The sequence below is a fragment of the Jaculus jaculus genome, chromosome X (genome assembly GCF_020740685.1).
Source record: "Jaculus jaculus isolate mJacJac1 chromosome X, mJacJac1.mat.Y.cur, whole genome shotgun sequence".
NCBI lineage: Eukaryota > Metazoa > Chordata > Mammalia > Rodentia > Dipodidae > Jaculus > Jaculus jaculus.
In genome coordinates this window covers 147,130,092-147,143,978 of record NC_059125.1, presented here as the reverse complement: position 1 = coordinate 147,143,978, position 13,887 = coordinate 147,130,092, and the positions used below count along the sequence as shown (strand labels likewise).

The window sequence follows — 13,887 nt, the reverse complement described above, 5'->3', positions numbered from 1 at the left end:
CCTACACAGTGCCTGGCTGCTTGTGCATCTACTACTGCTCATATACTTGCACACACCGACCAACTCACATAAGCAGCACTCCACTTCTCAGAAATGCTACTCCGCTTGTTTTCTCCAATTTCTTTGCATGTATACATACTTTTAATGTATATCATCATAATTTCTGGCATATATTCTTTGATAGTAGTTTTAAAAAACCATGGTTGCTTTAGGGAAATATCATATAACACAGTTAGCCTTATTTACTTAGGCTAAACATTCTTTCCTTTCTTCACAAGAAAACTTTGTTTGTGGATGCTGCAGGCTTCAGATTTTGCAAAGCAATTATGAAGATCCTCAGAGTTACCTTATCAGCATTTTTAAAAAAATGTATGTGTGAGGTGTATGTATGCCTGTTGGTATATGAACATGTACATGTGTGCACGGGTGTATGCTATCCTTGGGAACAGAACATGTCTACCTCTTTTTGAGAGAATATCTCTCATTAGTCTGAAGCTAGCCTTACTGGCCAGTGAGCTCCAGGAATCTGTCTCTGCCTTAATAGTGCTGGGATTGCAGATGTGTACTACCACTGTAAAATGACCACATTTTATATGGGTACTAGGGATTGAACTCAGGTGGCCATGCTTGTGAAGTAAGAATTTACCAACTGAGTGATCTCTACAACCCTTCCTTTTAGTTTTAACACATTTAGGTAACTAGTGTTTATACAGTGAGGATTATTATTATTATTGTACAGTATGAAAATGTTTGTCCAAGCTACATGTGTATAGTTCATTTGTTCTCAGGAAACTCAGCCAAACTGATTCTAAAGGTCAAGCTTACTGAAGATCATATGTATTGACAGATATTTTGTGCAGTTTCATCTTTGCATTGTAATTCTCTACTTTGATACAAAAGTGAAATTTCTAGATACATGAAACCTATTTTTAACTGGAAAAATGATTCATATTTTGATGGGAATAGTTCTAAAATATATGATATGTACTTCTGACTTAGTAAAAAGTGTATAGTTCAGCTCACGTGGCCTCCTCCTGATGCCTTGAAATCATATGACCTGAAGCTGCTCTCTCTGGAATAGTACAGTAGGTGGCCACTGTCATTTGTGCTTTTAAGTTTTTACATTGGATTTATCATTTATGCTCTCTCAGCAATATCTAGTAACTTTCCAAGACTTTTTATTATGTACTAATAAGCAAAACCAAACATTTAGCAATTTTCTCTTAAATAGGGCTTAAATGATTGTTTTAGTGTCTATCCCTCTAATAAAATGTATTGGATTGGGGAAAGGCATTTTCTTTATGGCTCTTCATCTTTTAACTATTGATGTAAGTAGGGACACTGGCTATAAACTATAATGTGAAAGAGGTGGCTACAAGGTACTTATGGTAAAAAGTATAAGCATATAATATACATATCTAAAGTGAGAATTTCATAAAAATTTATTTTTCATTTTTAAATAATTCAATGCCTTTGCAGTATAGGTAATGCTTTTATGAGAGAAATCAGTTCACTGCTCAGCCAATATTTTTTTTACAGAGACATCTTGGTGGAAAAAATAAGCCACATTAAAATGTTTGTACACAGAGTCACTGTACTAAGAACAAAAGACCAACAAAACACATGTGTATAACACATTTGAAATAAAAAGCCATACATGCAGGCAAAGTGTATACATATAAAGCACACGAATTCAGTTTTTGAAAACCAGATGACATTAAATTAATTGACTGATGTTAAACAGTTCAGCACTCACTGAAATTATGACAATACAAGCATGCTTAGTAAGAACAGTGATGTTTGGTGGGTCTGCAGTGAGTATGGATATTGGAATTCTGCATCCATGAAAAAGTTGTTTGAAAGATTAATTGGAGTATGTTACAGCCAAGATGACATTTTATGAATGAACATTGATTTTAATGGCCACCTGGAATGTCACAGTGTGGAAGAGACTTCTCCTGGACATAGAGCCTCAGGAATTTTTTTTCTTAATGAGTTAGTCCAGGCTGCTTCTAATAATTGTGCTCCTCTGGAGCATAGACCAAACATGGACCACATGGATTTGAGTGGCAGCTTAGAGTAAGACTATTCCAGTTATGAGGACTCAACTCAGTTCTTAATGTTGTATCTGTGGGAGCATCCATCTTCCCTCCCTGCAGCTTGAGCTACAACATTCTCTTTGAATTTCCATTGAATTTGAATACAGTCTGTTTCCTCAAATATGCCAGTGGAATACACTTGATTTTACTACACAAGCTTCTAGGAAGAAAGAAGCTTTTATTTCTAGTTCCTTTCTTCACATGTCAGAGGAGTCATAGCCTCCTGGAAACTGTGAAAATATGCTTTTCAGAAAGTGAAGACTAAAATCCCATGGACAGCAAGCCAGATATGTGACATTTGTATACACATACACACACATGTATGAATGCACACATATAAACAGACAACACGTTATATTTGTGCATTGATGATTTAACACAATGGTACAGAGATACAGTATCATAAACACTCCAGTACACATATACATAAAGCATATGTTGACAATTAAATTCCCATGTATATGTTGGTTAATCAAGAAATATTTTTCATGGCACATACATATTCATTTTCTTTTTCAAAAATGTATTAAAATATGTTTTGTTTTCACCCAAGAAGAAGAGGAAGGTTATAAAATAACATTTTCATTTGTAGTATGTTGGGACTATCTATATTGTTCCTTTATACAGGCTAATGGAATACTAATGGGGTATTAAGAAGTACTTCAAATGAACACACGAATGTCTCTTAGTTACTAACACACAGTATAGAACAAGCAGAAAGCAGACCTGGCTAACTCTTATGGGCATTTTGCATGTCTCAAGTAACTTACTATAAAATACCTGGAGTCCTTTGTTAAACTATGTTAGGTCCCAGGGGATATTATAAAAATGCCCTTTACAAAAATTCCCTCTCTCCTTGCTATTTATTCCCTTGGAAGGTGAGAGGATCTGATGAACACAGAGTGTTCTTTTTTGGATAAGAATCTATATTTGTCGAGACTGAATTCCTTTCTGATTGGTAGCCTAGCCTAATGCAGACGAAGCAATAATTCTAATTTCAGTATTTTAAAGAGAGGGAGAGGGAGAAGAGAGAGAGAGCGAGAGAGAGGAAGAGCAAGGGGTTGGGGGAGAGGGTCATATCCACTATCACAGGAACAGAAAAGATACCAGGATCCTAAGCATATGTCAATCATCTAATGAAATATGTGAAGGAGGAGAATTTACGTGTCTTATTAGTCTAACATTCATTTCTGATCAGAGTATCTCCACAAGGTTCACTGTTAGTGACATGTTCGTTTTACCAAAAACAATTCCTCATCTAAAAAGTCTTCTGATGAAAACATAAATATAACCAATAATTTGTAAAGTTAAATATAAGCAAGGGATGTTATCTCAGGCAATTTTCTATCATGAGAATAGAATCACCCAGGAAGAAAGCTATTTGACAAATTGTCTTGGGGCAGAATCGATCTCATTTGTAATATTCATGAGTGAATATGATTGATTAGTAATGATGGATTTGCAAAAGCAGATGCACCAGATGATGTTAAACATATTTCTAGCTCTTTGTAGCCATGAAAGCCAGTCTATTGCCTGGGGGTGTGTGCAGAGCCTCTGTATAAGCATAATGCCTAGTAAACCAGACCCAGATGTTAACATTCTCCAGTAAGGACAAATATTGCAGAAATACCACGAAGGGACTGCTTTCCTCATTCAGCCAACCACAGAAATAATTGCAGAGACAAATGACAGAAAGGTCAGGAAGGAAGGGTAAGACATACATTTCTTGCAGGGTTCACACTGATGTGAACACAGGCCCAGATAGGACTTGGAAGAGTTGAAGGAATAGTAAGGACTTCAGCCCTTCCACGTAAAATCCTCTCCTAAATATAGAAGAAACACACTCTGGGAGAAATATCCCTTTTTGGGAGTTTCTGTTCTGTTTCCAAACTGATTTGTGATGAAGAGCACTAATAAGGGAGAGTGTATGTTTCATTTTTTTAGAGAATTTCAGTGTAGATTAGGCCATCTTGTTAGTGAGTTTAGTTTCCTTCATAATTTGTGAAAAGGAATTGTTTCATTTTTCTTTTCTTTTCTTTTCTTTTCTTTTCTTTTCTTTTCTTTTCTTTTCTTTTCTTTTCTTTTCTTTTCTTTTCTTTTCTTTTCTTTTCTTTTCTTTCCTTTCCTTTCCTTTCCTTTTCTTTCTTCCCTTCCTTCCTTCCTTCCTTCCTTCCTTCCTTCCTTCCTTCCTTCCTTCCTTCCTTCCTTCTTTCTTTCTTTCTTTCTTTCTTTCTTTCTTTCTTTCTTTCTTTCTTTTGAGGTAAGTCTCACTGTAGCCCAGGCTGGCCTTGAGCTCACAGTGATCCTCCTACTTCTGCCTCCTGAGTGCAGGGGTTAAAGGTGTACACTGCCACACCCAAAGCTCACACACAGCTCAAAGAATTGTTTTGGTTGTGGTGATCATTTAGAAATACTGTGATTCAGTCAGGAGATATTCTGTTTTGATTCAGAGCTGGAACAGTAAGTAGATACACATACCTAAAAACAAATGTTAACAAAGATTTAGATCCCTGATACCGTATGTGAAATCGTGATAAATAATGTGGAGATGAGGGGGTAATTGGATTTCCATATTGCAAGAAAAAAATACATAGTTAATTTTGGACTGTGTATTCCCATAGAGACTCTGTGACTAATTTATAAGTTACATATAATAGTTAAAAATATTGCACAGAAATCAGAAAAAAAGTATTAGCAAGGTAATGCCTCCTTAATATATATATATATATATCATGACAGCTCCCTAAATACCTATATTGCTTTCTTCCATCTTTCCTATGAGTTGTAGCAATGTTCCTTTTCCCACTGACCCATTTGGGTTATCAGCTCTGGGGGGTGTCAGTCTTCTCAGCTACTTTCTGTTTAAATTCAAGTGTGGCTCTTATTTCCAGAGTGGTCTAAATATCCATCATCATAAGCTATCTACATTGATAGAAGTTCAGTTCAGTTCATATTTTAAAATTACATAATAGTTTGTCATTAATATGGGTGTGCCCACATGGACAGATGTGTGAAATATTGACCTTTGATGAGATATATCCAGTAGTATGTTGGAGCTGGCTTACACAGGTTCACAGGCACCTCTAGTACACCTTTCTCAAACATGTCTTCAGTGATGTCACAAGTGGCAGTTTAAAATCCACCATGGTGGGTTATTGACAAATACTGCAAATGAGGTGCTTTATACTTAAGAGTTATTAACTATCTTACCAAAATACAACTGGATGCATGTGAGGCTGACCAAAGGTCTAAGCAACAACCAAGACTCTTGGGGTTTTTCAATGGTGGCTTCCTCTCCCCCCCCCCCCCCCAGCCACTGCCATCTTACCATCCTTGAAGAACCACAGAAAGGCTTGAGCATCCAAGACACAATGGGTTATTGCCACCTCACTGGGATCTAATCTGAGATAGTCCAATTTTGCAAGCAACAAGTTATACCAGACGAAGCCAAATAGGTAAAGCAACTGAAATTGTCTCCAGATAGGGCAATTTGCTTCCTGCTGTGGTGTTCTTATAGCAGTAAGTTCCCTGTAGGTACAAGGTATCCCCAGCTGAAAGCATAGGCCATGGCTTTCTTCAGGAGGTTTCTCCCTGCTGTTCTGCATCTGTTTCTGCATGCTGCTGTTTCCTGGGAACCACTGGCTGGCAAGCAGGCCTGGGTTTGATGCCATGGTGTTCCACCAGGGATCTGATAGTAGGCTTCCTTTGCTTCCCCCTTCAAAGTCTGATGCAATCAAACAGCCAACAAAATAGAGGTCACCAGTAAAAGAGTTTGAAATTTTGAATGATTTTTATTAAACACCATTAGTCTACACTGCACAGTTAATGAAACAGCAAAGCTCCAATCTCAGAAGAATGATTGACTATGGATCTGAAAGCAGTTCAGTGTCCCCTAACCCAGTGTGAGCACTATGAATGATTCTTTAACATCTCAGGTCAGAAGCAGGAAAAAGGCATGAACTGCTGTCTGGCCTCCAGGGGCATCCCCACCCTCCACCCCCCACCCACACGCCCTCTGCCCTCCCCGCAATGCAATTGTCTTTTTGTCCAAAGATTACAGAGAAGAATGTGATGCTCTTGGTAAAGAGGGCTTCTAGATTTGTGAGGAGGAGAATGGAAAGGGAACTAATATTTGCTCTTTCACTGGAAATATCAGCTGGTAGGATTAATGTCTGAGACCAGCCTATCTGGTTAGTCTCCTGCCAGGATAAATGCTGATTATCAATACACAGATGCCATTTCTGTCATTGGAGTTTGCTAACAGCAAAGAGAACATGAATCAGAGTTTAATCATGAGAATAAGGCTGTGCGAGTGGAAATGCGAAACAACAACAGCAACAACAAGAACAACAACAGCAAAGAATTTAGTCAGCCAGTTGTGACACAACACTGACAACTGGCTGAGTGTTTTCCCCACAGAATTGACTTTGGGGGCATTGAACTGACCCATTTGTTTGATATCATGTAGCTATTTCATCTTGCTACACATTTGTTCTCAATGGGGATAGTGATGCTTCTCTAAACAAGTAGTTCATTGCTTTACTGAGTAATCCTACCCAGTGATCCAGTTTGGGTCTCCCACCCGCTAACTCATGCAGGTGAATTTGATCGTGTCTGTTGAGAAGTCAGTGAGGGTTTCACCCTCACAACTCAGTTGAGTCTGCCTTCAAAACTGCTTTCCAACTCTACCTTTAACCTCTGGGATGCAAATCTGAATAAAACAAAACCTAATTAAGATAGCTTCAGGAAAGGTACAACAGTATGAGTATCTTTCCAGTACAGACCAAATCCAATGTATTTAGTGACCCATCATTTGGAAGCTGAACAAAACACATTTCAGGAAATGGTTTCTAATTTTGCTACTTTTGACTAAAGATTTGGCTCTTTTCATCTCATTAAAAGAAAAAAGGCATCCCAAACTCAAGTCTTTTAAGAGTAGCAGTAGTTAAACTGCTTTTCCAATTATGGTATCTGAATAGAAAACTACTAGTTTTATTCCCAATGAGATTATTACATAATTAACAGTCTATAGGCTGGCTAACAACATGCTTACAGGTAAATTCTACTCCAAGGACCACACTAGTAAACTCTTTTCAAAATAATCCTACCTACAAAATTCAGACGTAATATGACAAAAATCACTAAAAATCCAAAGCTAATTAAAGATACAAAGCCAAGCCAACATCATAACACAAACTTGTCAGACTCTCTGTGGTTGGAGTTAGGTGACAATGAAGGCATACTGGTGGCCCTACCATGGTCACATTTCAGGGCTGAAATTATTTCTTTTACTTGCTTGGGGAGTTGCATGTCCCTCTGCCCATTAACTTCCTGCACAGGCTAGTTTAGCTGTGGTTCACTGAGCCCCCATCAAATTCTAGATGCACGTTCTCTCATTGCCTTCCATATGTCCCATGTTCCTCTCACTAACTGGTACACTGAAGAGATTAACTTGACAAAATTCTCAATCCCTCAATCCTGCAAATATCTGTGTACACGTGATATGCATCACCATTTATGATATGATGAGCACAGTGCCTAGAAAACAACCCTTCATCCTGCAGCCAAAGGCATCTCATCTCCAGGGACAGGAAGGTAATTCATTCTCCATGTTTAACTGGTTTCTAAGCTGTGTTAATAATGGGTCTATTAGATAATCAGGTGTGATCCAGAGCTCGATTGTCATATTTGGTAATCATGCTGCTGATATAGCACAAACTTTACACTTAGCCAGCAGAGATGACAGAAAATCTTCTTGTCTCCCTGCTATACCTAAGTAGATACACTCTGTCCATGAAAGTAGAGTTACAAGTATTTCACCCATGGGGCAATACACTCGTTTCTCTGGGAAACTGCCCCTAGCATTGTAATTTCTAGTTTCTGGAGACTTATCTCTAGAAGAATCTGGGCCTCAATTTATAATGGTCTAGAATCATGGTCTAGATTTAACTTACAAGTCAAGCCACTGGGCTTCATTATAAAGTAATTGCCAAGTGCTCTACCTGGCAGGCCGTGGGAAATAGAAGTCATTGAAAAATCATGAGCATAATATAGGTGACACCCATGTTGGGTGTTTAGTCTTTCATGGTTTTTATTTTCCTCATTTAAGAGGCTCAGGAAATATCCAGGTTTCATTTGTGTGTGCATGTATATGCATGTGTATGCATGTAAGTGTTGTTGCTGAATCTGTAAATGTAAAGCTCAACCACACTGGGAGCATCAAAAATGCCAGGTTCAGCTGCTGGGATACACCCATCAACCATGTAAGCAGCATGGCTTTAGCCATTGGAGTACAATTTTCATAACTATATTATACAACAAAGGGACTGAAATTCAATGATGAGAGCAGAACTCATTTTTGGCTTCTTTTTTTGCAACTGGGAAAATATCTACCCTTAACAATAAGAATGCAGAGTGATCACCTATTGTTGCCATAACAGATCTGCATGATTTGTTTTAGAAATTATACAAGTTTCCATTTTTCATGTGCATATCTATTATTTATCTGATCATATCTTAGTGAACATAATTCAATAGCTCATCATATTAAAGGTTACATGGAATCATATGCCAGCAGGTAATTACAAATAACTAATGCATGGATGGTGTTTACTAGAAGATGGGAAATTTTCTGGTGAGCTGGAACACCAAAGATGATATTTACGTGGTCATGTATAGAGACATAAGATGGATGTGGCCGATGAAAAGGAGGAGGAATAGTATAACTTATAAGGAAATGTTCCAACTTAGGCAAACTGTCCCCAGTCATCAGGGATTTTTCAAAGCACTCCAGGGTAAGAAGCACCCCAAGATTACTAGTTTAAAATTACTTATTATTTAGAGAGTTTGAAGTTTTCTTTGGAAATTTTTGTGGAAATGATTTACACTAATTAAACTTCAGTAAATCAGTGATTGTATTTTAGTCAAAAGCTAGTCAGGAAAAAAGGGAAAAAACAAAAAGATAGCAGAAACCTGAAATAAAAGAGACCCTGAAAAATAGAAAAAAATGTGGAACCACTGGGAAATAAATTGGATATTACTACTTCTAGATGGTGATAACTTGATTTTTATTCCCAGAAGTCTGATATGCAAATCTATCAAAATACAATTTAAGATTTTTTATTTTTGCCAGTTATGGATCTGTCTACTGATTGCAAGGGAGAGAAAGGTGTGAAATCCTTGTGGGACATTTTCCAGACCTGCTTTATCTCTCAACTAAACATTTTGGCCACTAAGGTACACATCTGCCCAGCTGCTCCTCAAAAGGAGACCTCTGTGCAAAGAGAATCCCAGGTGAGGATTTATGCTTGAAATCATAGAGTTCAAAAATATTTGTCCCAGCTGGATGCCTTAAAGTTGTCAAAATAGTCATCACTTCTCCTTCTCATCATTGCGATCTTTAAAAGGATAGGGAGGCAGAAATGGGATGCCAATATAACAGCACTCTGTGCTATTTCAACAGTACACCACTATAATTTTTTTTCCTTGATACTTTTGACTTCATAATGCAGCCACAAAGTCTAACCAGTGGGTGTTGACAGTGAAAATTCTCACCTGAATATTTAGTCTGTGGGAACCACAGAAATTATTTCACAATGGATTCTGAAATACATTCTTTTCTGGGCACAAGTGTGTTGTTAGGGGATGGGTATTGCTGAAAATCTTTGCAGGTCCCGCATGTTTGAATTCTCATATTTGATTTCTTAGGGACTTGGCTTGTTATCATTGCATGTGCTTCTCAGTCTTGGTTTTGGGTAGTGTAGACTCAAACAGATATTGTAGGGACTATCATTCCATATAGCACAAAAGGTAGTGAGATTTGAGAAATGCATATCAAATATTACAAACTAATAAAACAAACACTGCTCTCAAGTTGTAGTGTCCACTTACAATGACTTCAGTTTTTCACAGATATCCAAAAAGCATAAAAACAAACATAATCAAACAGAATGTTCCCAAATGAGTGTGGCTCCACCAGTGACCATCAGTGTGCTGGTAGAGGTAGAAGGATGGGTGGTGATACTAGAGATGAGAGAGCACCCACTACAACAAATGGGCATCGATGCGCAGCCAACATAGTCCCTGGCGAACATAGCGTACAAGATTGGTCATGCTGCTATGTTGGGTCAGTGGTCCCATCAATGTGTCCAGATCACCAAAGAATTCTGAAAGTTAGAACAGAATTTAATCAATTCTTTACTCAATATCATGGAAATATGTATCAAATAGAAAAGTATAACACTACAATCATATGGACATGTCAAAGCTTTATTCATGTATTCATACGCTCATCCATCCATCCCTTTATTCAACCAAAATTTCAAATGCTTATAAAGGACACAAATTCCATATGCATATCAAGCACAATTATTTTCATGATTCTTGAGCTCCAAAAACAAAGTAACTCAAATAACGTTTGTGTTATTGTGATTAGTAAAAAAATTCATTTAAATCTGTTACCTAATTCATGGTAACTTTTTGGTAAGTCACTATATATATCCCCCAGAAGCATATTCTAAAAGCCCATTATAATCTTCTGAAAGATTATTATATATTCATACATGTATATCAATATATAAATACATATTTCTCTAAATATGTCACATGAATTTTAGGAATAGATTAGATATTTAAAATATTCACATACATGACATGTAAATGCATTTTCTACTATATGATTAATTCAACCTTTTATATATTATAACTTTGCATTTATAAATGGGTCCGTATACACAAAAGGGGTCCTTATAAGCATCATGGTCTCTCTGATATCAAGAGATTCTGCATTTTGTATGCTATTAACTTGAAAATATATTTTCCCTTGGTCTAAATCAACTGAGTTTTCTGATTGTTCCTAGGAAAGCATAGAAAAAGGCAAGATTCTGAGCAGCAATGATAGCTGTTATTACCCAGAGCTTTAAAAAAATCTTGGAACAATGCAGAAGAAAGGGTAGAAAGATTTTTAAGAGCCACAGGGATGGGTAGGATCAGCCTGAGGCATTTTCCTCCCCAACATAGACTTACTGAGGCCTTTAGGACCCCACAGTGTCAGGATTGCCCTCAGTAGAATAGGGGTGAGAGAGAGGGGATATAAGAGTATACTCTCTTAAAAAATGAAATCTAATATTTAATAAAAGAAACATCTTGGAGGAACATGATTTTGGACACTTTAGGGATATAAAATGACCTGCAAGCATCTGACACAAGACCATGCCCCCATCCACCCCAACACTAATCAGAAGAGTGACCAATTTATTCATCCTGAGTGACTTGGGGAAAAGGGCCACCCTGAGGCTATTGTATGAACCACTATATATTGTCATTGGAATATTGGAATGTCTGCCTTGGGGGAAGGGTGTATGTAGGAATGGTTATATGATGCCTCAAAACTCCCTTGGCACCCTTTTGTCCCAGTTGAATTGACTTGCCTTATACCTTGTGCCAAGAGGGAGTGCTGGTGTCTGTTAGATGCTGACAGAGAAATTAGCCTCTGTCAGATGAAAATCATGACTATTCCAGGTGAAGACGAGGAATTTGGGCCCAAGGCAGGGGTGGGACTGTCCTAAAGTGGCTGGGGTGCTCTTTTGCTTTCTTGGAAAGCAATTTTTACACATGGGCTGCATGCTTTTGATAGTCAAGCAGATGGAATTTCATGAAACAATGCATTTATTCTTTATGTTATGTATAACATATGGCTCCTTCTCTAAGTCTCAACTTCATTTGATTATGTGATACTTTTTAACCTGTACTATGCAATAAAAATAATTTCTGATGACACAGGAGCAAATTACACTTGGCATCTAAAATATTTTCTTTGGTAATACAATACTAAGGAAAGTTAAAGGACCCAGTCATTGTTGCATCAATGTAAGGCTCATGTGAGCCAGGATGTCCCTTGGGCTTTCTGTTCAAAGCACTCTGTGGCATTCTTAATTTGATACCTTGGTTGCCATTTTCTTGACAACTTCAAGGGAAAGTGGTATGTAGCTGGAACAGGTAGGGAATCTAGAGTAATAGCCAGAGAGCAGAGCAGTAGTTGGAAGGTAAAATGTCCTACACAGACTCATGCCCAGCTATTGACACTGTTTGAAAAGGTTGTGGGTCCTTTAAGAGATGGAGCCTTAATAGAGGAAGTAGGTCAGTGGGAGTAGGCCTTGAGATTTTAAAGACCAGCCCCACTTCCTGTTAGCTTTCTCTACTTCCTCTCTGCTGATATGCTGATATTTTTGTCAGATATCTGCTCCTGCCATGCTTTCCTCACCATGGTGAGACTTCATGGAACTGTAAGCCAAAATAAACCAATGCCTTCTCTATGCCTTCTCTGCAGCTGCATGGGTTGGTAGGCAGGAGCAAGGATAGAGGCTTTCTGGTAATAGAGCCAATACTATTCATCTCTGTGGTGTAATTTTGTAGGGAAAGGTATAAGTATGCAGTTGTCTACAGTGGAATATAGATTTCTTATCCCTAAATAAGCTCCTCAATTATGTCATTTTTATTTGCACAAATCTAAGCATGTCAGAAGTGACATGTATGTAAAATTCAAGGTTGTGAGCAAAAAAATTTACACTAGGTCCTCTCCATAGTCCACTGAAAAGTCCAATGACAGCTTTACCTGGACGTATTCTCTCTATTGGTACAATGACAGAGTTGTTTTGATACAATATTAGGCAGAAAATTTACCAACTCCTTGACAGGCTGTCTAATGACAAGATTATCATGATTTCACCCTAACATCAGCACAGTCATCACATTACTCCTGCGAATTTTTATGGTTAATTTAGAAGAAATTATTATAACAGATATTGAAAATGAATGTAATTATAAAGGAAATCCATAAATATTGATCTTCCAGTTACCAGTGCAAAGTAAGATAAAGAAGAGCCAGAAAAACTGGAATTTGCTTGAAATTCTAGAGTACTTGCCTGGGTCTAGTTATCTGGGCCAGTTGACTGGGTTTCCAGATGCCCAGGGAAGCAGACATAGTAAGAAGTGTACTTTACTCAGATAACTAAATACAGGTTTTCCCCAGTCATCTCTAAAGATCTATCACTAATTTAGTTTTCCAGATGGGCAGTGTAACCTATTGGTTCATATATTTTGATATGCATATTCTGCTTCTAATTAATGTTAACAGCTATGATATCACCAGCAAGTTTCTTTCTTTCCTTAAATTGTTTAAACGTTTTGAATTTGTTTTATTGACAACTTCCATAATTGTAGACAATAACCAATTGTATTTCCCTTCCTCCCTCCACTTTCCTCTTTGAAACTCCACCCTTTAATCACATCCCCTCCCCCTCCCAATCAGTATCTCTTTTAGTTTTTAAGATTTAAGAAAGGGAGAGAGAGAGAGAGAAGAGAATTGATGTGCCAACGCCTCCAGCCACTATAACTGACCTCTAGATACTTGCAGCACCTTGTGCACATGTGTGACCTTGTACACTTGTGTCACCTTATGCGTCTGGCTTACATGGAACAAGGAAGGTTGAACATGTGTCCTTAGGCTTCACAGGCAAGCATCTTACTTGCTAAGATATTGTTCCAGCCCCATCAGTGAGTTTCTTTTTTTTTTAAAAAAATTATTTATTTATTTGAAATTGACAGACAAAGGGGGAAAGAGAGAAAAAAAAAGGGCACGCCAGGGCCAGCAGCCACTGCAAACGAACTGCAGACGTGTGCACCCCCTTGTGAATCTGGCTAACGTGGGTCCTGGGGAATCGAACCTTGAAGCGGGGTCCTTAGACTTCATAGGCAAGTGCTTAACCGCTAAGCCATCTTTCCAGCCCCA

The 13,887-nt window shown here is 37.9% G+C and overlaps 1 protein-coding gene across 6 annotated transcripts in view; it reads right to left on the bottom strand.

Moving 5' to 3' along the window:
- Positions 1-6,115: 6,115 nt before the first annotated feature.
- Aff2 (AF4/FMR2 family member 2) overlaps positions 6,116-13,887 on the bottom strand; it is a 551,228-nt gene continuing 543,456 nt past the window's right edge. For all 6 annotated transcript variants that reach the window (XM_045140221.1, XM_004668938.2, XM_045140222.1 and 3 more), the window contains one exon: positions 6,116-10,264. In XM_045140221.1, the coding sequence (XP_044996156.1) occupies positions 10,143-10,264 (122 nt within the window). In that variant the 3' untranslated portion in view covers positions 6,116-10,142. The remainder of the gene's footprint in view (positions 10,265-13,887) is intronic.